The 27,362-nt window shown below is 37.1% G+C and overlaps 1 protein-coding gene across 4 annotated transcripts in view; it reads right to left on the bottom strand.

Moving 5' to 3' along the window:
- GRIA3 (glutamate ionotropic receptor AMPA type subunit 3) overlaps nucleotides 1–27,362 on the bottom strand; it is a 435,245-nt gene that overhangs the window by 153,292 nt on the left and 254,591 nt on the right. For all 4 annotated transcript variants that reach the window (XM_066356601.1, XM_066356603.1, XM_066356602.1 and 1 more), the window contains one exon: nucleotides 7,787–7,840. In XM_066356601.1, coding sequence (XP_066212698.1) covers nucleotides 7,787–7,840 — 54 coding nt within the window. The remainder of the gene's footprint in view (nucleotides 1–7,786; nucleotides 7,841–27,362) is intronic.

Below are 27,362 nucleotides of genomic sequence, written 5' to 3'. Positions count from 1 at the left end.
GCAAATCAGTTTCTTTCTGGCAGTGTGGATAATTGAGAGTTGGAAATAAGGATATTCAAGGCTTACTTTTATAGTATTTATTTTAAAGATATTATGTGAATGAAGATTTCCTTTACAAACAAAATAGAAACAGACTCATAGATATGGGGTTGGGGCTGGGTGAAAAACATAATACTATTTTAGGGCACGTTTTAGAGAAGAAAATAGACAAGCTGTGTTGAATAACTTTCAATGAGTTGATGATAGATTATGGGTGAGAAATGGGAAAGGTGGTTTGCCTATAGGGAATATAAAGCTGTAGAATGAGGGTTGGAAGGCTGCCAAGGACAAGTATCTATCTCACAATTTGGTTGAAGGCTAGCTCTGCCTTTGGGGCAATTTGAATTGTTTATTTGGGTGGTTCTTTGATAAAGAAATGTATGATAATTGTGGTGACTCAAGTTATCAAGTTGCTCATGAGAGACACAAATATTTTTCTAGAAGCAGGCCCATCCTCCTGGGAAGATGTAATATGTAGGGTTGAAGATTGCACCATATAAATTAGTACTTGATTACAGGTTGCTTGTCTTGTTCACTCACTGGTTTATTCTCTAATCCAATCAACAAATATAAAGTGCTATCTATTGGTACAGCAGTGAGCCATATCAAACTTGGTTCCTGAACTCATGGCACTTTAGCCCAGTGAGAGTTATTTGTATAAATTTACAAATAATTACAAATTGACATAGGTACTATTTGTGGGGAAAATAGCCACTGGTCTCTCTCTCTTTCTTTTTATTAACAGCCATGTTAAGATATAATTTAAATACCATAAGAGCCATCTATTACTGTATTTCCCCATTTATAAGAAACACCCTTTTTCAAAAAAACTTGGGGTCTAAAAACTGGCGCATCTTATACAGTGGTTGTAGCATTTCAAATGCCGTAGATGGAACTGAGGATGAGGCAATATATGAAGACAGTGATTCATCATCAGACACAGATGAGGACAAACTAATTGATGCTTTGACAGAGATGAGGAGTTGTATGAATTTTATGATGAAGAAAACTTGAGTTCAATAACTTTATGTAACACATTTTTTTTTCAATCTTTTTGGGCCCCAAAATTAAGGTGCATCTTATACATGAGGAAATATGGTATTCCCTATGTGCTGCATGAACTTTCCCTGACTCTTCATGTAACTGAATCTTCCTCACCATTCAGATAGTTTCTAAGTTCTCTTTTCTGAAAGACTTCTCTGGCCATGCTATACAGAGTATTGACTCCCTGACACTCTATTTTCTCTTCATTCCACAGTCACAGTATGTGCTATATCACCATGTTAATTATCATAACCTGCGCAAGTTTGTTCTGTCCAATATGATTATAAGGTTATTAAGGACATCTTCTGTCTTGCAGTAGAGTGGAAAAGATATTGGAAATACAGCATTAAAAATGGAAAACAAAGGGAGGGAAAGAGTAGGAAACTGAACAAGAAGATCTGGACACGGAAGGGACCAGAAAGGAGCAATTGTTATTGGCAAGCAAAACAGCATGACACAATCTTATTCAAACTTGTATTCTCTGTAAACTAAGTGGGTGTTTCTCTGTTTCAAGTATGACCCAAGATTTGATATACTGCAGAGTTCACTTCTTCAAGCTTAAGTTATTTCTGGATGCCTCTTTTCGGTTCTATTTTATGAAAAAAAATGTTTTTTGTTTTAATAAACATTTGGAAAAATTAGATGTAATCTAGTACCCCTCCCCCATCATTATTTCCTGGCAAATGAATAATATGAATGAGGCTGATGGGGAGGGAAAGAGAAAAGAAAGCAAGAGAAAGAGGAAGAATAAGAGATAAGGGAAAGGAGGTGTGTGTGAAAGAGAGAAAGAAGAAGGACTGCGGCAGGGGAGACAAGAGTAATGGAGATGTAATTGGTGCCTGTTAAGATACATTTTATGTTGGCCCTTTGGACAAATTTCAAATCCAGATTCAGCTGCCCTTGTTTTTAAACCTTTTTTCTCTTGGATTACTTCACTCTCATAAATTGATATTTCATTCATATACATACGCCTTTCCAAATGTTCTTATGTAACCTTTGTGGAGCTGGCTTTCTGCCTCACTGAGATGCTTGAGTGGGTAAAATGGGAAGAGCAAGGTGCTCTATCAGGCATCTGACCAAGTTGGAATGTAAACCTAGCTTGGCAATGAATAAGCTATGAGATTTGGGGTAAATCATGTACCTTTTCAGGGTCCATTTCCTGATCTCTAAAGACCTTGGGGAGGTGGTTATATAAGAAGTATCTTCTCATATGAGTTCTGTGACAACTAAATGAGAAGTCTAAAGAAAACATATAGCACAACAAGAGGAGTCTGAGATACTTCCTTCTCCTTTTATTCACTAGAACAATGGCCTGCTCGATTGAGTGCTCCTGTGGCTCTATACCACTGGCAGGGTCAACAATTGTCCCCAACTCTGGGATCAGTCTTAATCTAGGTAAGGAAACTCTCAGGTCTTCTAAGGTAGAGGTTAACTGGTGTAACACTAAATGAGTCTTATTTTGAGGGCTAATTACCAAATATCTGTGGTGGGCCCATTTCAACCCAATTCAAACTTATTTTGTGTCAGCTTCTAGACTACAGATTTTCATCCTGTGTGTCATAGAATTTATAAAACATACAATACTTTACTATTTAGTCAGGGGCACTGACCTCTTTTCCCTTAGACCAGTGGTTCTCAACCTTTCTAATGCCGTGACCCTGCAATACAGTTCCTCATATTGCGGTGACCCCAAACCAAAAAATAATTTTGGTTGTTACTTCATAACTGTAATTTTGCTACAGTTATGATTCGGAATGTAAATACCTGATATGCATTATGTATTTTACGATGGCTTTAGGCGACCCCGCTGGGGTCGTGACCCACAGGTTGAGAACCGCTGCCTTAGACTGTCTAATAAAACTATGACAGCAGCTAACACAATAGCCATTCAGTGTGATTGAATTAAAATTATACCCGTTTTTGGTCAAATAAGCCAAAAATATATATTTTTTGATATGCTGCAGAATTTAGTAATTAGTTGATGTGTACCATGATATGAAAACGTTGAAAAATCTCTGTCTTATGATTTTATTTATTTATTTATTTTTGAGAGAGAGAGAGAGAGATATAGATGCAGAGACAGAGACAGACACAGAGAGACAGACATGAGAAGCATCAAGTTGTACTTGCGGACTTTTAGTTGTTCATTGATTGCTTCTCATACATGCCTTGACTGGGGGGCTCCAGCCAAGCCAGTGACCCCCTTGCTCAAGCAAGTTACCTTAGGCTTCAACCCAGCAACTTTTGGGCTCTAGTAAGTGATTATGGAGTCATGTCTATGATCCCATGATCCCATGCTCAAGCTGGTAACCCCATACTCAAGCTTGTAAGCCTATGCTCAAGGCGGCTACCTCGGGGTTTTGAACCTGGGTCTTCAGCATCCCAGGTCAACACTCTCTCCACTATACCACCACTGGGTCAGCCTGTCTTATAACTTTATACCCTCAAGGATAAAACGGTTTTACTCCACCTTTTATGACCTTCATGTCCACCCAACTGCTATGCCTACACTGCCACTCTGGCCTTCCCTGGTCCAAACTGACTCTCCATGAGGAGGAAATATAGAGCTGGAAGTTACCTTGGAAGTATTTTCAAAAATTTAGTCATTAATATACCACCTTTACAGCCCCTCATAGGCTGATCATCTGAACTATTATTAACTAATACATTTTTTTTACATTGACCAAGTTTTTAAACCTAGATACCTACTTTAGCCTTATTCTTAGGAATGATATCTGTAAAATCACAGAATTGATGGGATAGTTATCTTTTTCTAATACACAGTTAATCTAAATTCAAAATAAATCAGTTTAACAAGTTTTGCTATGTACTACCTAAAAACTGTCTCATGTACAAACAGCACATTTTGGGAACTAGAGATCTGATCTAACTTTCTATTGAAAAGATGAAGAAACAGCTTCAGAGAGTTTTGGTTTGTCACAAGGCTAGTTAAATGAATCCCTGGGATTTAAACCTATCTTTTAGATTGTAGTCTAGTGCCTTTTTCATTATCCCTAGGGTTGGTATAGAGTTCTGCACTCCATTATTGACATATATGAAATAATTAAATCAAAATACACATATAAAATAATTAAATCACAATAACATGCGTCGCAATGCAGTGTAAAAGATCCTGATCTAAGACCTTACCACAAAAGAAAGAGGTTGCTTGACTGACAAATTGTACAAATGTTGGTTACCTCTAGTATTTGAGTAGAGAAACATTACTACCTTAGAAAAAGTCCTGGAAAATAAAATAAAATTAATGATGGAACCACCCATAAGAAGAAATGACATCACCAACTGAAACAGAATTTGTAAGAGACTTACTTACTCTATAGAGTTGTCCACTTCTGGACTAAGAAGATTAACATCTCTGGCCCATGTTGCTGATGGAATCTTTTGTTTCTTCCAGGGATTTCAACAATTTAAAACTTTCTGCAGCTTGTTGTCCAATGTGAAATGTACACCCCGACATGTGAATCCCTTTGTTGAAGCATTCATGGACTATTCAAGTCTTCTCACTTTAGGCTTGCTACCAGGGAAAGTCCATGTAAAGGCATATGAAAGTCTTTGCCAGATGTATGGAGCTCAGTAGCAAAGGGGATGCTTGGGGCTCTGGTGCAGGTGATACCAGAAAGCTTAGGAGTTGAGTTAGATGTTTTTGACTTTGCATTTGTGGAAAAAGGCAATGGTTCTGTGCTGTTGTTACAAGATTTGAATTCATTCCCCTGTATATATATCCATAGTTTTCATCCACTCGGCTCATCTTGAAAGGCCAGATGGTTCATCTTGAAAAGAAACATCTTCTTAGCTCCACTTCTTCTTATTTGACTATCTAAATTGCTTCTAAATAGTTTTGGTTTGTTGTGTGTGTCTGTGTATCTGTGTCTTTGGTAGAGAGGTTTGGTGTATTTTGAATTTGCTTAAAAAATTTGGAAACTATGGAAGGGATAAACTGTTTCATCAGGGATTAGCAAAATCCCTATTGCCCATATGCAATGTGATATGCAGTACAGGACTTATGAAAACACAAGGCTGTATTCAAATGAACAGAAGGTCACTAGAGGAAGAGAAGGGGTGGCAACTCAAAGCATGAGTTCATGTTTTTATTACCCAGACTGACATGCATTTATTACCCAGACTGTACATTACATTATTTCCCAAGGAACAGAATTTGCTTGTTCTTATTGTAGCCATCCTCCCAAGGTTTCATAATTCTGAGTCTGTGTTAGGCATTTGGTTTACCATTCTTTTTCCCAACCTTGTCCTAGTGATTCTCTCTTGCAGTACTATCACTCCACAGGCTTATATTTCTGTCACATCTGGGTCTCAAAATTGACACCAGAGCTTACCTGAAGGATGTATCAGTAGAATTAGAGAAGCCTAGTTAGAATTCTAGAATGGCAAATGTCTTTGTAGATCATCTTGTCATCTTAGACCAACTGAGGCAGCCATTGAAGTTCATGGCTCAGATCTCCCATTAAGACAGAACTTTCCTTTAGGAGTTGAGTTAGATGACAGTTTCCAGCTTCAGGTACCTTCGGACTCTGCCTCAGCTTTTCAGTGGGAGGTGTGTGCTTTCTGAGCAGCTGCCAGCCAATGGCTGAGCCTAGTCAGAGAAAAATAGCTTGCCATTTGGGGGCAGAATGAGGTTTTTCTATATTCAGAGTTTACTGTGGAGCTCGCAGCTTTGCTGGTCAAGACTCTCTCAGAGCTTTTCTAGTTTGAGGCTCTACTTAACAAATATCCTTCCTTTTCTCCTCCTTTGTTGATGCCAGACCTGTATTGTAGTATAAAGCTCTCCCTGCCTACTTGTATCCCTCTTTGTTTTATTTTTCACAGGTATTACTGTCAATAAATGTCCTGTACTTTTAATTATATCTTAGCATCTCTTTCTAAAGGACCCAACCAATACATCAGTAACTCCCCACTCCCATCTGAGTTCTACAGTAAGGAACCTGAGTTCAACAGAGGTACAGTGGCTTACTCAAGGTACCACAGCTAGCTAGTAGCAAACTCAGTATAATAACTCAAACTTTCTGACCCCCAGTTCAATGCTTTCCCAAATCTCAGTGGTCCAAGTATCCCCACAAGCATGTACAGTATACAAGAAAACTCTAGCTTTTATGTGTTTATCCCCACGCCAGTATTTATGTGACATGTTTAACACATTGAAAATGATTTCACTTGTTATTAAATCTTTACTTAAGCCCTGTATAAAGTAAACAATATCCATAAAATTTGGATTTTGATGTGCTAGTTTTATATTTTCTAATACATATTAAATAAATACAATACCATTATAATAAAAAAGTGTGTGTGTACTACCTAAAGTCATATCATTTACTGTCAGTGATATGTTAACCCTAGGACTTAGAAAGCAGAGGAGAAGTAAAAGGTAGAGGGAGGGATGAAGGAAGAAAGGAAAAAGAAAGGAAAATTACTTAATAGTGAGGAAGAAATGGTAATAATCCATCGCCTACTGCTTCCAGTGCCTTGCTGTGACCTCCCTATTCCCTGCCAGGCCCTGGTTTAATCTCCACTTAGTCAACAAACATCCTTTACTTGTTGGTTGCTTAAAAAAACTGAATGTATTCAGATGTAAATTAAGAATCAAGATTTTCCTACTGAGGCAATTTATTTATCACCAAAATGGACTGAAATTGTTCACTATGAGCAATTTATTAGAGAAGGTGCACACTATATTTCAAAGCAGTACCTCTAATCTTCATCTAATAAAGTGCTTGAGTGTATACACTTCCTAAGAAAAAAGATTTAAGTAATATTTTATTTTTCATTTAAAAATATTCATTATTAAAACAAACAAAAAAAAGATTTTTCTTTGATTTAAGAACATAATTACACTAATCTTTCACCTTTGTTGCCACTATTTTGGTTTTAATGATTATGACTCTATTATGCTAATGAAACAAAATTGGGGTTAGAACTTATGTTATGTAATAATTTAATAGATTCCTAGTATCATAGTGATAATTTAATGTCCCTTTTTTGTCCCGCAGAGATGGTATTATTATTCAGAACCTCTGCCAAACAGATATTACTGATTTAGAAGCCATTTTGTTCATTCCTAAACCAAGTGTCCTCTTAGAGAACAAAGAGCTATAAACTAACCCAAATGAAATAGTAGCTTCTAGAATGTCACAAATTTTAAAGGCATGGGGCATTTGAAGGCAAACATCCAAGTTGTGCTTTATCGTAAGTAGAAAGGTGACTATACACTTAGTGCCCCATGTTTAAACCTATTTATGGCATCTGGTTGGAAAAGATTTGGTAGTGGTCTACCTTGGAAAAGACAAATCCTGTACTGATGTGCATTTACATTGGATTTAATTGGGAAAATAATTCACTTTCTGTCTCCGTCCCTTGTTTTTCATTTCAAACCTGGGTAAAATGCTTTATATTTCAAATCCAATTTGAGTCTAAGAATAATCACAGAAAAGTCACATCAAATTATTGACTTTTAAATGAGGAGAGAATATAAGCTTCGCACCTAAAACAGAGAAAGCATATTTGAAAACAAGGCTATTACATTCAGGTTTTGGTATTTACTGACTCATTTCCCCAAACATCTAGAGAACAAATTAGGTACTTTATGTATTTCTTTTTTTGGACAATTACAAATGACACAAACTAAGTAGAGTATATTGCCCTGGGAAACGTAAACTCTGCTTGTTCTTACCAGGTTAGCAAGCATGTAGTGATAACCTCTTGAATGTTTACCCAGGATCACAACCTGCAGAAAGAATAAGAAATATTGTTTATTCAAGGAGCACATTTTCAATTTCACAATAAATGGGATGGCTGGAACAAATTACTTTTAAATGATCAACAAAATATTAGGTCTCTATACAGTAAAATCACAGTTAATTGAACCAGATTCACTTTCAGGCAGAGAATACAGGAAGAATTGCAAATATTAGAGTTAAAAATGTTAAAAAAAAAAAGGTAGGGAAAGCTCTCTAAATTTCCAGGCCAGGAGCATCATTGTCACTTAAAATAGATAGCAAAAGCAATGAAACTGATGATCCCTTATCATGAACTAGATTTCTGTACTTAGCTGTTGAGATGGCAAATGAACTGAACTTTGCATACAAATTAGAAAATAGAATTTACAGTACATTTTTTTTTTGTTATCTGGAATGCTTGGGGAATAAAACAGTCAAAGAATGGGGTTAATAGGATCTTCAGGTTAACCAAGGTTGCTTCTGCTTATTCAAAACTTTTCCAAAATGCTTGCCTTCTTTTTCCCTGTTTTAATACCAAAACTTGTGACCATCTGTACATCTTCTGGTGATGAATGTGATGCCTTAGGGCATTAAGGAAGAGTATTTTCCCCTAGAGATCATTTAGCAATGCCTAGAGACATTTTTGGCTGTCATGTATGGGAGGGATGACTGGCATCTAGTGGGTAGAGGCAAGAAATCCTTCTGAATGTCCTGCAATGCACAGGACAGCTCCACACAACAAAGAATGATCCAGTGAAAAACATCAGTAAGGTTGAGGCTGAGAAACCCTGCCTTAGGGTCATCATCACTATTGTAATTTTCATGAGTAACACTGTATTAATAATATCCTTACAAAATACCATGTGCATTTTTATTTTCCCAAGATATGTAATTGAGTATTTTCCAACCAAATTATTGTTTGGCATTTGGAAGTTTTTAATAAATACCTGACATAAGCTTATTTCCAGATAGCTGAGTAGAGCAAAAATTCTGTTTAATTGAGGATTTTATAAAATGTCATTTTATTGCCTGATGAGGCAATGGCACAGTCGATAGAGCATAGATCTGGGATGCTGAAGACCCAAGTTTCAAACCCTGAGGTCTCTGGCTTGACTTTGGGCTCACCTGCTTAAGTGCAGTGTCACTGGCTTGAGCATGGAATCATAGACATAACCCCATGGTCATTGGCTTGAGTCCAAAGGTTGCTGGCTTGAGCCCAAGGTTACTGGCTTAGGCAAGCAGTAACTGGCTCAGCTGGACCCCCCCCCCCCAGTCAAGGCACATATGAGAAAGCAATCAATGAACAACTAAAGTGCTGCAACAACAAGTTGATGCTTCTCATCTCTCTCCCATCCTGTCTGTCCCCCCAACCTTGCTTAGAAAATCATTTTATTGAGTACTGACTATGTGTAAAATACTATGCTGAATAATAGGGAGTAGAAATGAAGAGGCAGGTAACATAGAGGTTAAAGACACAACCAGAGGCAGAACCAGGTTTTGTACAGGCCTGATGCTAATACCACTTCAGAAGCCCTCTTTAAAAAAATTATATAAAATTACAAATACAAGTATTGATCGACTTATGATCTATGCAACTTATGACCATTTGACTTTATGACTACAATCACTAACCACGACTGCTCCGCATCTGGCAGTGCAAGCGTTGCCCAGCTGGGCATACGACAGTGTGGACCAGCTTCCGGCAGCACTACCATCTCCATGTGCACCATTTCAACTGTTATCCCAGACTCGGTACAGCGATTTGTGTTTTGTATCTTCAATATTTTTCATCAAACCCCTCCCAAGATGTCTACCAAGAGGAAATTGTCTTTGTCTTTGACTTAAAGATTTTTATAACATCATTTCACAGTACTGTACATAGAGCCTACCCAACTTACGACCAAATCGTGTTATGACTGGTCTGTCAGAACCAACAGTGGTCGTAAGTTGAGCACTAGCTTTACAATATTTTCAATATGGCCTTGGAAAGAACCCATGCAATAAGAACTCATTAAGCTTAAGCTTCATGATGAGTTCAATTCTGGACACAGCTTTCAAAGGGTTTATAAACAACTTGTGAAGACTATAAAATTGTACACATACCAAACCAAAAGTATATACAAAAGGCCATTGTAATAATAAAGAAACAACTGTCCTTAATTGAGTACCTAATATATATCAGGCACTGTGCTAGGTGCTTTATGTGTATTTAATTCCTAAAACAGTTGAACAGATTAAGTATCATTAGTTTCATTTTACAGATGAAGAATTTCAGCTAAAAAGAGATTAAGCGATTTGCCCAAGGCCATATGACCAGGAAGTTATAAAGCTAAAATTAAAACCTGAGTCTGTCTGCCTCTGGAACCCATATTCCTGACAGTACATCACATGGTTTCTTAATATGGGCTAAATGTCAAATACCAATAACTGCTCTAGGTTCTAGGAGAAGATGAAGAAGAGGTGTCTGAGACCTGCTGGGATAAATAGTGAAAGTTTTTCTCAGAAGAGATAAGATTTAAGCTGACCTAGCAGTGGAATCATATATTCAAATATCATGTTTATCATGTTGGCATTAGAAGACCTTAAGTCATTTCAAGGAGAGAGAGAGAGAACATATGCACAATTGAAAGCGCTGTTTTAGATTAATTTAAAATATGAGCTACATTTCTGACTGATTATTTATGGAGGAAATGAAAGGTTAATGAATGTCTTGAGGAGGTGATTTTTCATGCTACCGTGACACAAAACGAGCTGTTAGGTATCTGCTGGGACGTATTCTTTAGTGTCTGATTGTGAGAAACATCCTTACTGGTGACATTTGTTAACTTTGATGGCAAGTTGGGACCATACATTTGTTGAATTTTTAATTCACTGACAACCCTCAACATAATAAAATCAGAGGGTTTTGAGTTCTGCCAGAAAAATGAGCAAGATTCCTAAAGACATCTGGCAGAACCTAGAGAGAAATAAAGAAGCAAGCCCAAAGGAAATGAAGTAAGTCTCTCACCAGTGGCAAGACATAGTATCTGTTTGAACATTGGAAAGTGAGAGAAAGCCATGGAAAATATTAGTGTTGTGAGAGGAACCGCAAATAAGAACCCAGTAGCCCAACCTTGTTATATACTTACTCTATGACTGTGGGTAAATCATTCAACTTTCTTTATTCTCCTTTTTCTTATCTGTAGTCTGGGACAATTTTGGCCCTTCCTGTCTCATCAGTGTTGTCAAGATCAAACTGAGTAACATCCAGAAAAGTGTTTGGGATGTACATTGTGTGATTATGTGATATTAAATAACTCTGGGAGGGGTCATTCACTAAGACTTATTTTTAAGTTCAGAAAAACTTGAAGCTATTAAAATATCATTCTAGTCCATGTCCAGTTTGTTGAGAACAAGCTCACTTATTTGAAAGTAGCTCTCTCACAACATCACCCTTTCAAAACTTAGCTTAAACTGGAAGAGATGGGAAAGTCATCTTAAGATAGAAACATTTAGGTGTCACAGATCTGCTGACTTGAAGGCCACAATTATTTCTTCATCCTCACTTTTAGTGCCTTGTTAACTCTCAGTTAACGTACAGTTCTTACCAATGTTGGTTTTTTAGTTCACGGTAAATGAAAAGCTGTAAATCGGAGGATTGTTCATGGAGGGAGGAGGTGATATTAGAAAGAGGTATGTTCTCAGCAGAGGAAGTGACAGACTGACTTAAAGAAGAAGGAAGGGATAAAAAAAGCAGACAATATTGTACTATTGCACAGTATAATCAGGAATGTTTATTGTGAATGCCTGAGTCAACAGGGCATGGCTTATTGAGTTCAGTTAATTTCTGCTGGAAAAACCCAGGCATATGTATCATACATTTTAGGGAAGTTTTCCATAAAAATGCTCCAAGTATCAATGTGTAAGAGTCTGTCTCTCTATGTCCCCTTCTCTCACTTAAAAAAAAAAATTATCCTCACAAATAGAGCCTGAAAGAAAAAAAAATTCCATGATCTTCATTCCTTGGAACTTAAACAAGAGTTGTATTTGCAGGGGGAAAAAAAGATCTTACATACTAATATATTGAGTTGTGCATACAGGAGACCATTAAATTATTTCTTAAATAAATCAGTGAATCATAGTCTACCCATTTGGGGAAGGCTTCTCTTCATTTACTCCCTTATCCAATTATCTGTAATATTGGGGGCTGGGTATCACTAAAGAGTTAAAAATAATTCAGAAACTTTGTTTTTTTTATGTAAGGGCTTCTTTCTTTTCAATTTAATGCTTAGTCTAGACATTTTTATAATTTTAGAAATTTGAAGTTAAATTGCTCCACAAGACTATGTGAGAGAGGGCCACAGACATTTTGGGAGCATCTGTTTTTCTATGCTCACATTAAAATATATATATATATATATATATAATATATAGTATATATATGTATATATGTGTGTGGAAAAGTGTCTGTGTTTTTTCCCCCCTTCAATCCACCTGGTATATAGATGAGCTTATTTGCAGACCAAAGAATTTCCAGGTTTGAATTTTTTATATCGGTGCCAGAAAGGTGTCTATGTATAGAGACTGATCTTGCTTTGAGTACAGAGCATGCCTTGTTGTTCACCTTATCTGTTTCTCTTTGATTTGGAGGCCTGCGAATGTTTGGGGTGCTAGGGAGAGAAAAGGGAGAGGTTTCTGGTTTTCATTCACTAGATTTACCTATTGTAAAGGTATTTTCTCCTTAAGAACAAACTATTAGACCACATTTCTTGTGTTCAGAGAGAAGACGTTTTAAGTCCATCCCTTTCCTATTTTCTCAGTAAATAAAAGATACTGTTGTCCTATGGCAACTTATCTAATTTCAGCTGTGTTAGGAGTTAAATAGTGGTATGCTACAGAAATCAGCCTTAGAATATATCATACTTCCCGGAAGAAATCTCCCATGAGATATGACAAAAGGTGTTCATTTTTTTGAATGAAAATCTGAAATATTTTTTTGAATGAAAATCTGCTTTGGTCTTAGTAAACATGTATCAGAAGTCAATTCCATTAGAATTATTTTCTAATAATCTTGTTTTGCACACATATGCTTTCCTAAAACCAAATTGCAGTGCTTTATATTGCAGCCATCTAATTTGAATAAGTGTGCTGGATTAGTGAGGCAGAGAAGAGCCAATCACCTGTACCAAAGTCAACCCAATGGGAGTGGGGATGGGGGTAGTTGGGATAGAGAAAGAATGGCTGAAGCAATTCACAGAGAAGGAAAACAAGAGTGTAATTGAGAAATTTCATCAGTGCTTATGCTGTTTACAGGGGAAGCTTATGTAGGGAGAAGGCAGTTAAATAAGGCATCAAATAAAATGATAGGATGTGAAGATTAGAGGACAAGAAGTTCACCTAAGAACATGTCTTTGGGAAATTTCACTTTCCAGACTTTAATATTGCATTCACTATGATTGAATGGAATATGTGGAAGATTCAATGCTAAACAGCAGGAGAGACAAAGAGAACATATAAATAAGAGGTAATAAATGACCACAAGTAAGTTAGAAGTGTAATAGATTATTCTTGTTCCTAATGATAAGGGACCATTTCAATGCACGTTGACCTTGATGGGAACACCTCTGTATTAACCCTAAAATAGTATTTCTCAAATGCAATCCATTCACAAACTTCCTTAATGATTTATGTCCTAGCCACATACCACAATACTATTGTTTACTTAATATTTATCTTCACAGATACTTCTTTACTTAAATTAAGCCACATCCAAAGCAATAATATTTATGAAACCACATATGGGAAAATGAATACAACTATATAAAATGAAATATATTCATCCAGATGCCACTGAAAATCCTCTGGTCTACCACCAGGGGTGGTGGAAAATATTGCCTTAAAGCAGTTATGTCTTTAAGGAAGAGAATGTAGATCATGTCTTCCTGTCCTGATCAAACAAGGTTAATTTGCCTTATGGTTCAGATCTTAAGAGCATCTCCATCTACTTTCAAAGGTTCATGAGTTTTGTAAGGGAGCAAATAACGCCTGGGACTGGCACAATGACAAACCTGGAAATACATAAAAGCATTTTCTAAGGCAAATTACAAGTGTTGCCCCACCAAGGAAGCCCAGTAGCTTTGACCAGCTCAAGTTTTGGTCGTGGGGTCAATAATAAGTACTTAAAACACCTGGACCTTTCCACTAGCTAACTTCCTATAAAATTATGCATTTCTAAACACTGTGTCTGTTTTTAGAGTACCTCATCTAGAAGACCTTTCACAGTACCCTATGTATATCTGGAAATATTCTAGACATTTTTCCAGGGAGGCAAGGTAGGGGTGATTTTAACTAGTACTCGACCTGCAATAATATAGCAGAGACTTTTGTAGTCTCTTTATATTTTGTATTGGATATCCCCCCAGATTTGTGATAATTTATTTTAAACAATGCATTTTAAATAAATGTTCTTCATGCATTCTTTTGTGAAATTTACTGTCAACTACTTTATGTTCATACTTACAGCAACTTTCATTTAAATATTGACAACTTTATTTTAAATATCAAATTGTATCTTTTTTTTTCTCTGTAGATTTCTGACTAAGACCTACTGGAAGGACGATATGGGTGGTGAATAGAAGGCTTGGGAGTGCTAGTACACTCATTACTTGGATTAAAAAAAAAAGAGAAATGGCAATATTGGCATACAACTGAGTAGTCACTCAGTATGTGTTGGTTCCTGCCACAACCAGTTGTGGATAGGCGGGATAATGCAGGACATCCTTCAATGGCCCGGGAATTACACCTTCCCATCTTTAGGTATTTATTGCAATCAACAACTCTAGCATCACACCTAAAATTACAATTTATAGTGTTTAAACTTGTAAGAGTCTAAAACTCTTCATAGATGTGATATGAATAACCTTTAAATCTTGGAACAAATACACATTTATTAAAGGTGATATATTAGAAAGAGCCATGAACCTTGAAATCAAATTATTCTGGATTTAAATCCTACCATTTATTCATTAGCTCCATTGCTGTGTGCAAAATTGAACTATGAATAGTTGGAGAGAGTATTAGAGACCCAGGTTCAACCTAGAATGATGAAGCCCTCCAACTTGGGAGAGCAGAAGAAGAAACATGGTATGGGAATGGGGAGAATAAGAGTTTTTCTTAGAATCCTCTGTGAATGCATTTTTTGTTTGTTTGTACAGTGCTTCTGCCATTTGACATCCAAATCTGTTTGTTGAAGGGTGTTAGTGAATAATTTTATATTTTCTAATAAAAGTAAATGTCTCTCAGGAATACACTGTGTTTTTTGGGCCTTTGATTTTCAGGATAGTTGCTTACTTGGCAAATTTCTGGGAGCCATGTCATTTAAGTGTATCTCAATTTGAAAATGGATGGCAAATGATAGAGGCTTAGTTCATGGTAGGAAAAACACAGAATTCCCCTAATTCATAAATGTTTGGTTTGGTTTTTCACTCTTGATGTTTAAATTTGGCATTATCTTCCCCATTCTGATAGTTCATTCACCTTTGTGATTGCACTGACGTAATAAAAGTTCAAGCATTCTAGACAGAATTACAGACTTCAAGCCAAAACTAGGGGGCTCCTGAAAGCTGATGTTAAATGTTCAGGGATATTATGAGTCAGTTACTAAACCACTGGTAGCTTGAAATTAGCCATGGTAGGAAAATTTGTACTACAGAAAAGAGCTAACACAGGGCTGCACCCCCCCCCTTTACCTTGAAAACCATTTACCAGCATACCACTGTACTCAGAAGGAATGTGGATTGAAATCCCTAGTGGATGGGTGACTACTATAATTGACATGTAGTGAAATAGGGTGGTCAAGACTGCAGACTACACTGTCTGGGTTAGAGTCTCTACTTTTCCCTTTAATAGCTGTGCAACTTTGGACAATTAACTTAGACTCATTTTATGATGAGGATACTGAAACAGATAATTTATCATTAGTACCTACTTCATTGAATTGCAGTAAGGGATGAATGAAATAATGTATCTATAGTTCATAACTCAGTGTCTGATGCTTATGCTATATTAGTGATGTTTTCCTTTCTCATTCTTATTGGAGTGTCCCCTCCCTCCCTCCTTCCCTGTGAAAATCAAATCTATTCTTCAAGTCCAAGCTTGTACATAGTCTTCTCCATAAAGTTTTTTCTGATTTCTTGTCTGTCACTCAAAATATAGAGAAGTAGTTTCCTGCTGCTATGGGGTGAGGAATATGGAGAAGCATCAGAGCTTGGTGCAGAGGAGTAATGAGACCAGTGATTAGGATAGCACTAGGTTGAAGTACAGGAAAGGAGCTGAAGTTTGCACTTGGAGTTCAGGCATTTGAATTGAGGGTGAAAAAAGTACAAGAATCTACGGGTAAACCAATAACAAAGTAAACCACACTGACACCTTCCACTGCCCCTCCTCTCTTGTGCCCAGCATTGATCAAAACCATGAATTCAAAGCACACAGAAACCATCACTGGGAAGAAGACGTGTTTGAGGAGGTGGGAGTGGGAGAAGATTTCACCCAAAGACAAAGGAACACAGGCCATGACTTTAATGATCACGTGTAGTCTTCACTGTGTTTCTACCACAGGAGAGAATGGGGATTGGAGGCAGACAATGAGGGAGGTGAGAGTAGAAATTAGGCTAAGTCAATAAGATGGTTCGATTCTCTGCATTATAGACTATTGCCCAGTAGTCTTGGGCCCTCTACTCTGACAGAAATAATAAGCCTTGGTCTTATCCATGCTTTATTTTAGGAGTAAGGAGGCATAAACTAATCCAGACTTCCTTAAGAACTTGTATCCACAGAGGCTTTGGGGTAGACAGGACACTAAGGAACATAATCCATATTCCTTGAAGGTCCAGGCTACAGGAATGTATTAGAGTAGTATTTCTCAAACTGAATGATGTATGGATTATATGCAGAATCTATGAAAATATAGGCACTGGGGGGCCTCTCCAGAAAGTATGCTTCAGAAAGTCGGACTAGGGCAAGGAATCTTGTATTTTAATCCTCAGATAATTCAGATGCACAGTGAAATTTAAGAACTATCTTACCATAGATTCAATGCAATTACTATTAAAATACCAATGGCACACTTCAAAGATATAGAACAAATATTCCAAAAATTTATATGGAACCTAAAAAACAAAATCAAAACATGAATAGCTTCAGCAATCTTGAAAATGAAGACTAAAGTGGGAGATATCACACTTCTTGATATCAAGTTATACTACAAGGCCATAGTAATCAAAACAGCTTGGTACTGGCATAAGAATGGCATACAGATCAATGGAACAGAACAGAGAATCCAGAAATAAACCCACACATTTATGGTCAATTGATATTTGACAAAGGAGGAAAAAGCATACAGTGGAGTAAAGACAGTCTCTTTAATAAATGGTGTTGCAAAAATTGGACAAATACATGCAAAAACATGAAACTAGGCCACCAACTTATACCATTCACAAAAATAAAGTAAAAATGGATAAAAGACTTAAAAGTAAGTCACGAAACCATAAACATCTTGGAAGAAAATATAGGCAGTAAACTTTAATATTTCTCATAGCAATATTTTTGCACATTTATCTCCATGGGCAAGTGAAACAAAGAACAAAATAAATAAATGGGACTATATCAAACTAAAAAGCTTTTGCACAGCAAAAGACACCATGAACTAAAAAAGACAACCCACACAATGGGAAAACATATTCACCAATATGTCTGATAAGGGGTTAATAACAAAAATTTATAAAGAAGTTCTAAAACTCAACACCAGGAAGGTAAACAATCTAATTTAAAAATAGGCAAAAGAACTGAATAGACAATTCTCCAAAGAGGACATATAGATGGCCAAAAGGCATAGGAAAAAATGTTCAACATCATTGATCATCAGAGAAATACAAATTAAAACCACAATGAGACACCACCTCACACCAGTCAGAATGGCACTCATTAACAAGACAATACAGAATAAGTGCTGATGAGGGTGTGGAGAAAAGGGAGCCCTCCTGCACTGCAGGTGGGAATGCAGCCTTGTGCAGCCACTGTGAAAAACAATATAGAGATTCCTCAAAAAATTAAAAATGGAACTGCCTTTTGACCCAGCTATCCCACTTTTAGAAATATATCCTAAAAATAGCAAATCACTTATTCAAAAGAATATATGCATTCCCATGTTTATTGCAGCATTGTTTACAATAGCTAAGATCTGGAAACAGCCCAAGTGTCCTTCAGTGGACAGGTAGATTAAAAAGCTTTGGTACATATATACAATGGATAATACACGACCATGAAAAAGAAGGAAATCTTACCATTTGTGACAGAATGGTTGGACCTGGAGATTATTATGCTAAGTGAAATAAGCCAGGCAGAGAAAAACAAATATCATATAATCTCACTTATATGTGGAATCTAATGAACAAAGTGAACTGGGGAACTGAATAGAGGCAGAGGTGATGTCACAGGGAGCAGAGGGACAGCTGTGAGAGGAAAGGGGCATAAGGAGATGGGATCAGAGAAGGTGAAGCAATTAGTGAAATTATTTATACATAACACAGAGATACAGATAACAGGAGAGCAAAACCCATAGGAAAGGGGGGAGAGAGTCAGTGAGAGGGGGGCAAAAGGGGTGTAATGGGAGACATGGGTATGGGGGGGTGAGGGAGTTATATTGAGTGATATACTTGTATCCATGTTAACACAATAAATTAAAATTAATAAAAAAATAAAAATGATGGGATGCTCATGAAAAGGTAGAAGAAGAGACACATTGAGGTTGTGGTGTACACCCTTGGGGGACTCACATGGGAAATCCTGGCAGCATGAGGACACTCACCCTGGGAAAAGTGCCATAGGAGGAATTCCTGAAGGATTCTTGTTTTAGACATAACTGAATCAGGGAAAGACCCTGAGACAAAGATTTAGGGCCAGTCATTTAATTGGGAGATGATTTCAGGAAGAGTTGGTAGAGGAATGAGGAAGTGAGACAACAAAGGGAAAGAAGCCAAAACAGGTGCATTCCTAAGCAGGTTAGCTCTGAGCACCTCTAGGAGTGGTGTGAAACACACCCACCTAAAAAGTCAGGAGACTGAAGTCTTTGTCTTTCAATTTATTTTCACTATTGGCTGGTGATAGCTTCTTTCAGGAGTATTAATATCCCCTAATACTTCTGACTTGTCTCATTCTTAGGCTGAGGGAAAGTCTTCAGGTAGAAAGTAGCATGTATTTACAATAGGATGCTGTTGGCATGTGTAAAGAAGGTTTAGTGTCAAGGGTATGTGAGTAGGGCATCAACTGACCCATATATCATATGTATTGTACTATACAATTTACATATTACTTTGATATACATCATTGCAACTGATTTAAAAAATGAGAGGGACAGTGAAGGATAATGGTGGTAGGAGTGGACTCTGGAGTCAGACCCACCAAGGTCATTTACTTTTTTTTTTAGGTGACAGAAGTGGAGACAGTGAGACAAATTCCCACATGTGCCCCAACTGGGATTCACCTGGCAACCCTGTCTGGGGCCAATGCTCAGTACCAAGCTATTTTTAGCACCTGAGGCCAATGTGCTCATACCAGCTGAGCTATCTTCAGCACCTGGGGTCAAGCTTGAACCAACTGAGCCACTGGCTGTAGGAGGCAAAGAGGGAGAGGTGGGAGAGAGGGAGGGGGCAAGAAGCAGATGGTGGCTTCTCCTATGTGCCCTGACAGGGAATCGAACCGGGGATATCCATGTGCTGGGCCAATGCTCTATAGCTGAGTGACTTTGGATAAGCTATTTTATCTCTCTGAATCTCACTTTCTATATCTGTAAAATAAATATCATAATGGCACCTACTTCTTAAGGGTATTGTGAAACCTAAATGAAGAAATGTCTTTAAAATTCATAGGAGGATGCATAAGATAAAAGGGGATTCAAACAATACTGCTTTTCTTTCTCCCATCTCTGTCTCTTTACTCATCTCATATACCCCACAACATATAGTCTCAGTGTATGGCACTGAGGTGGTTGGTACTCAATAAATGTTTCAAACCTGGAAGACTTAAGTATATCCTGGAGAAAAATCCAAGTTGCTTATGAGGCAGTAGAAGAAGGTGCTATTTAATATACAAAGTCTAGAAAAGTGCACTGAAGGGGTGCTCATTGAACTAGTTCAGATGCAGGAAAAGCTTTCCCCCTAGAGATAAAGATATCCTTTAGACCAAATTTTGAATTATGAGGGGATACTGTTGCTGGCAGAGAGAAGGGAAGAGGACCCCAGGTGAGAAGATGCCCTGTATCACGACCTGATGGTGGGACATAACAGAAGACAAACATAAGCTAACAACTGTTGATTACTTACTGTGTACAAGGCATTGTGTAAAATGATTTTTTTCATGCTTTATCTCACTGAATCCTCACCACAAATGTTAAGATAGGCACTATTATTAATTTCATCTTCCATGTTAGGAAACTGAAGTGCAGAGGAGTTGGGTCACTTGCCTGAGACCTCACAGGCATAAAATGCAGTCACTAAGTATTATCAGCTATAGTAATAATCCCTGATTATAAGAACTGTCATTATTACTGTGGGATGATTGGCTCCTACCATGAATTCAATCAACAAAGTCTGAATACCTATCGCTATGATGTATTATTAGTTAAGTGGGGAGCAGTTATGGCTTGAATCTTTGAAAATACTCCTTTGTTGAGGGGTACCCTGGGAATTTCCCTTAATTATTTCTTAAAGCTTTGGGCTTGGTTCATATGATCATGACTCTAATTTTCAATTCCCTATCAGTATATGACATGAGTTGTCATTGTTTAATCACAAGCTGCACTTGTGATGAATGTTGGATAATTAGAACAAAAAGCACGGGAAAAAGAATTAGAGGGAACCAAAGGGAAGAGGCTCACAGTCTTGAACAAGAGACTGTACTAAGGTTTCTAGGATTCAGTCCCTGGAGCCCCTGACAATGTATTTTGATCCTTGTCTGAATGCAAATGAAAGACTCTATCCATTCTTATGCAGTTTGTCACAGTGTAGGTTATTTAGCTAGTTAATTAAAAGTCTGAGTGAGCTAGTGAAGCTCCACACTGGGCTCTGAAGATAACCAAACCTGTGTTCTGACCAGGCAAGTTAATTTAAAATAAGTGACCTCAATTGGGTAATGGCTACAAGTTCAAATTCAAGAATTGCTATAATTAGTCCCAGATGGATCTTAATTGTTCTTTCGGGAAACAGAGTGGAGAAGGGGGAAAGAGAAATGGCCAAGCCCAAAGTAAAAGCTATTAGCCATACCTATGAGCCATACCTGGAGCAGGGCATAGTTACTAATGTAGTATAACAAGAGTTCTGTTGCTGCTTTGTCAAATGCAGACTTCTAGATGTGGTACATAAAATGTATCTAGTTCTCTTGGAAATATGGAATAGAATCCAGCATTCTTAACCATGTAGTCTCAGGCAAATTATTTAACCTTATATCTGTTTCTTATTACATAATGGAGAAAACATTATTAGGCCCACCTACTTTGAGGATTGAAAGGGATACTTTGCATAAAAGCTTTGAAAAAAATATGAAAAGCTCTACAAGGCAGTATTTACTCTTGTTTCAATCCAGGAGAATTTTCTATTCAACAAATTTTGATTTTAAAATATAAAGCTACTCTAGGTGTGTGCCTATTTTAATTTTTTCCTTGGACTGCCATAAACCAATTACCTTCTGAAGAACACCTCTTGAAAGGTTAAAGGATCACAATAGTAGTATGTTTAGCATCATATCAGTATGGTGATACAGGATGTTCTAATTTCTTAGAGGGTTTGCCCACAGAGCTGAAAATGACTTTGGCTTTGTGGGTTTTTCCAAAAAGTCAGAGAGCACACATATTTAGCATTTTTTTATTAAGAACTTGAATCCTTTTCCATTTATGTTAGTATAAATCTTTGACTTGAAATTATATGCTGGCACAACACTGTGGAACCATGAGATTCATGTAAGTCACAGTGAGAGCAGGATGGCTTTATCCCCACTTATTTTTTATATGAATGCTTGGGTTCTCTTCAGTATTCTTATACCTTCTAATTGCCCATATCTTCCCAAAAGTAATAAGAATTTGTACAATGGTAAAAATTAAATAAGTGAAAAAATCATAACCCAGTTTGAAGCCTTGGAAAACCAAGAGTATAACCCACTTTGGGATGTACAAATGACTGCTTTTGAAGATACTTTTCTTCCCAATTTCACTTTTTTAAGGGGATTGTATTGTGCTGCCTATTTGAATCCCCTTGAACAGAATGTGAGCATCTAATACAAAGATTTACAACCTATGCCTACTGACAGTAATCACAACTGTTTATCCTTCAAGCCTAACCAAAACTTAAAGGAGCTTGCTTTTAAATCAGATTCTAAATTCTGGCTTATTAGAAGAGTCAAGCAAATAATGGAATTGTGTCTCTCAGAACTGCATTGTTGTCAAAGAGCTATGCCTTTTGCTGAAAAGAGCTTGAGATCATAATACACAAATAAACAAACACAAAACCTTGGCTCCACATTATCCTTCACCACGGGGAAACACCCACCCATTATAGGGAGCAGCGGAGGACACAGCTTTATGAAGATTTTGCAAAGGTTTAAGAAACTCATAAGCTGAGCAGTCATGTCTAAAAGTCTTCCTGGGGAGTTCTGTGGTGCACCATGAGTAAAAGAGACAATATACAGTGTCTGAAGGTCTGATAATTACGATATATCTCCATGTATAAGACACACCTTTTTTTGAAAAATTTGGGGTCTAAAAACTGGGTGTGTCTTATACAATGGTTATAGATTTTTTTTAAACTTGCATTACCCGCTTTTTCATGCTTGTTTTCTTTGAGCTCATTGTTTCACACTTGTTACTGGTATATTATGGTAGGTTACATTTTGCCACATTCTGCCCAGAAATAGCTCAGAAGAGATTTTTGTACAGTGCTGAATTCAAGTCAAAAGTGATCCAGTTTTCAAAAGTAAATGTAAATCTTGCTGCTGAATATAAGTTTGGTCTTCCTCCAACTGAGAATCAATTCAAGACTGGCTATGGGAAGAAGAAATCCTATTGAAAATGCCACAGAAGAAGAAGGCCATGGGAGACAAGTCAGCAAAATAGCCTGATATAGAGAGGGAATTGAAGATATGGATTGAAGAACAAAGGGCAATTGGAACTCCTGTGTCCACAAAGATGGTTCAGCATGAGGCAAGAAGAATTGCTGATGAAAAAGAACTTAGCGACTTCAAAGGAGGACATAATTGGTGCTTCAGGTTCATGAAATGGAATAGGCTAAGCATGTGTACAAGCATCAGCTATTTAATTGCCCAAAAGATGCCTAAAAAGCTATGAGCAGAAGGCCCTTGAATTTCAACGTTTTGTCATTCAATGTTGGAAGACACATCAGTTTGAGTTGGGACAGATTGCAAATATGGGCAAAGTCCCCCTTCAATTTGATGCCCCAAGAAACAAAGATGTTGATAAGAAGGGGTTGACAACTGTAACTGTGAAGATAAGTGGACATAAAAGGAGTCATTATACAGTTGTTCTAGCTTGTTGTGCCGACAGAACCAAGCTTTCTCTTATGCTGATTTTCAAACACAAAACAATGCTAAAAGAAGACATTCCTTGAGAAGTGACAAGGGTTGGACAGGTCAGAACGGGATGAAGATTTCGTTTGGGAAAGTCTGGAGAAGACCAGGTGGGCTCTTTTGCAAACCTGCCCTATTGGTGCTTGATCAGTTCAGGGCACACATAACAAAAAACACAAAGAAGATTGCTGCAGAGCAAAAAACAAAACTTGCTGTTATACCTGGAGGCTTAACATCCCAGCTCCAACTATTTTATGTCAGCATTAACAAACCCTTCAAAGTTGCCTTGAGAGACAAATGGAATCAATGGATGAAGTCTTCTGGGGACAATTTGACACCAGCAGGAAGAATAAAGAAACCAACTATAGGAGAAGTTTTTACCTGGGTGAAAAGATCCTGGGATAATATCAAGATTGAGATCATTGTCAAGTCATTTAAGAAGTGTGGCATTTCAAATGCCATAGATGGAACTGAGGAGGAGGCAATATATGAAGACAGTGATTTGCCATGAGACACAGATGAGGACATGCTAATGAATGGGAGTTTTGATAGAGATGAGGAGTTGTATGAATTTTATGATGAATAAAACTTGAGTTCAAGAACCTTATATAATACATCCCCCCCCCAAATTTTGGGCCTCAAAGTTAAGGTGCGCCTTACATATCGGGAAATCAGTATTCTCCAAGTGACAAACATCAGGACTTTTTTTTTTTTTTTTTTGTCTTGAAGAAAGTCAGGAAGCTATTTATTTAATTCAACAAAAAAATTTTTTTGAGTAGGTACTAGGTCCCAAACTCTTAGGTATTGGGCATACAGCAATGAACAGAAGATAAAAAGCCCTACCCTCATGCAACCTATATTCTAGTTTGGTTGTCTAGTAATCACTCCCTCCTGTGAATTTCTATATGGTTTCTTTCTCTTATATTTCCCTCAGAATACTAATTATTTACCCAACTTAAGCATGTGTCCTGCCATCTCAATTAGATTATAAGTCCTTCAGGACAGGGCCCCCGTTTAAACTTGCTAGTGTGTACATCATTTATTGAATACCTTCTAAGCTGGCATTTAATCAATATTTATGGAATATGAGAAAAAGAAGACTCCAAATACAGAGATGGAAGATGAAAAGTGATACTAACTTCAAATGTTATCTTTCTGGTACAGTATGTTTTCATAGGAACATATTATGTTAACCTAAACACTAATTCTAGGCAGTTGGGTATGAAGTGGAATGGGGTGAGAAGGCAGGTAGTCTATTTAGGAGAGCTCATATATAAATATCTATTTGGTCCATGTTGTGACATAATCTTTGGTAGTGTGTCACAAAGAGTACATTGGAATAAGATCTGGGATTATATCCTTGTTCTTTCACTCATAACTTGTGTGGCTATTGTATATGTTAGTCCCTCTCTTAGAACCCATTTCTTTGTTATGAAATGATGAATTAGTTTAACCTATCAGCAGAATCCTCCTTTCAGATACCATGTTACTGTATTTCCTGGAGGAAAAATTCCATTTTTTGAGGATTGAAATGTCATGATGAAATGGAGTGTGTTCTGGCCAACATAGCCTATGTTCTTATTCGAATCAAGTTTCTACCACTCAGCTTTATGACATCTGAATTATTATCAATTGCCTAATTTGACACTGCTTATTAGCATTCACTCTGACAAATAAATGGGGCTTGTCATACCTATGCAAATATAAATCTCCTCCCTCTTTTTAACAAATCAGATGAACTATTGATCCGCGAAGACTCAGTTCAACAAATCATTGGGAGAAAACCTCCTTAATCTCCAAGGCAGGTTGAATTAGGCATGTTTCTTCTGCATTCTCATTAGAATCTATTTTTCCCTCTGGTACTGCACTTATCATACTAGACCATAATTATCTGTTTACTTGACTGCTTCCCTACTAAGCATTGAGCTTCTTGAGGACTGGAACCATGTTTTATTTGTTTTATCACATTTTCTTTAAACTTATTACTAGTTCTTATCCAGGACAACTCACACAGGCAGTGTGAATAGGAATGTTGTCTTATTTTTAAGGAGAGCTTGAAACCACTTTCCTACATTTCAGCAGATCTACTGGAATGGATTGTACATAAAAACTTTTGTCTTTTTTTCATGCAGTTAAAAAAGATAAAATCATTCTTCTCTTACTCCCACTTCAAATTATTCATATTTATACATATTTTATGAAGAGGACACTTGAGTAATGGGTCCTTTTCAGTTTCCATAAAGAACTGAGTCTTGAGTTAGTTCAGTTTATGCAAAAAGTCTTTGTTAGATATGTGACCTCGTCTGTAATCAGATTGCAAATTAAACTACTATCCTCATCTTCCTCTGGAGTACAGTAAAGGGAAATTTGTCTCCATCTGACAATTTTTCAGTTGAGCTCTGAGCAAAGCTAATAATATGGAACTCATAAAGACAGTTTGCAGACTGAACAGCTCTCTCCATATTTGGAGAAACCATATAATTTTCTATTGGCTCATGAATCCTCCATGACTGAGGACATTATTAACATTATATATATCTATATATGAATATGTTTTAGATATATACGCATACATATATATGCATATATATAGTTGGCAAGATTGTCATGTATGCATTCTTGACACAAGTTAAGAAATTTAAGAGAATGAGTGTTATAGGTCACTGAGTAGTAACAATCATAAAAGAAAGTGGCTAGGATTTTATGTGTATTGTCTTTTGGAGGATTCAAAATCATTGGCTTTAGTTTAGCAAGCAAGGTGTTGTGGTGGATAGAGTCCCTGGGGAAGTACATCATTGGGAAGTTTTCTCAAGGAAAAAATGTCCTACTTAATTTCAATACTTAAAAATCAGCATTTTATGTTCCACTGGTTTGGTGTGCAAAGAAGCCCATAACTCTTCTAGGGAGGACACATGAACAATGTTTCCCCTCCCTCAGGAAAGCAAATACCTGAAGATCCAGGGCTGGGCCTGCTGCCACCTGTTATCGATATAGCTAGTAGCTCTATTGAGAGATGCACTTTCCTGCCTCTCCTCACAACTTTTTCTGAGTGGCTTTATGGTAGTTGCCATGGACACCAAATAATGAAGGGGTTTGGGTCAGAGTTTGAAGGACTTCATTGTGCTTGAGTAGGTGAGACTGAAATTAAGTTAATGTGTGTACAAATAAGGTATGTTTCTTTCCTTTGCGACTTTGATAAAACTGCAACAAGGTAGTTTGTCAAACAACAATTGATATTGTATTGGTCAGGGAAGAGCACTTTATTGAGTAGGAGTTTCTCCAGTTAAGCACAAGCAGTAGTTTGAAATAGGTCAAAAGAAGTGGAAAGGACTCTCAGAGCTGTTGAAAAGATAGCAGTAGTGGCAAAGAACTTAGGAATGCCCATTAGGAAGCTTTATAAACTCCCTTTCTTTTTGACTGCCTAGTCCATTACCTCAGTGTCCCTGGACCCTCATCTCTTAATATAAGATACAGTATTACTGATGTTCCATTCTATTTTGGTTCTTCCCTTTTATTTTCCTCTGCAAGTGCATGTATGTGTGTATATATGTGTATGTATGTGTGTATATATGTATGTGTGTGTTAAATAGCATCATATCAAGGTTCTGATTTGTCCATTGGTTTCCTCAGTTATCCCTTTTCTGTGTTCCCATTCGTAAGATTGACAGGCACATTTTCTGCTAATGCTAAACTCTTAAAGAGACTGCACCCTTCCTGTCCCTGTCCTCAATAATGATGCAATTATACTGACAGCTAAAATTTCTCTTGTTGGGGCAATTAAAGACATGGAAACAATTTAACTTAAACCTCCTAAGTTTAAATACAATATCCTTATTTATGACTGGTAACCTAACTATGGTAAGATGGACTTGTTTAGCCTACAAAATCATAATCAAAAGACTTGCCACTCTCCTGCTGGCATTA

The sequence above is a fragment of the Saccopteryx leptura genome, chromosome X, assembly GCF_036850995.1.
Source record: "Saccopteryx leptura isolate mSacLep1 chromosome X, mSacLep1_pri_phased_curated, whole genome shotgun sequence".
In the NCBI taxonomy this organism is placed as follows: domain Eukaryota; kingdom Metazoa; phylum Chordata; class Mammalia; order Chiroptera; family Emballonuridae; genus Saccopteryx; species Saccopteryx leptura.
This window is presented reverse-complemented; position numbering and strand designations above follow the sequence as displayed.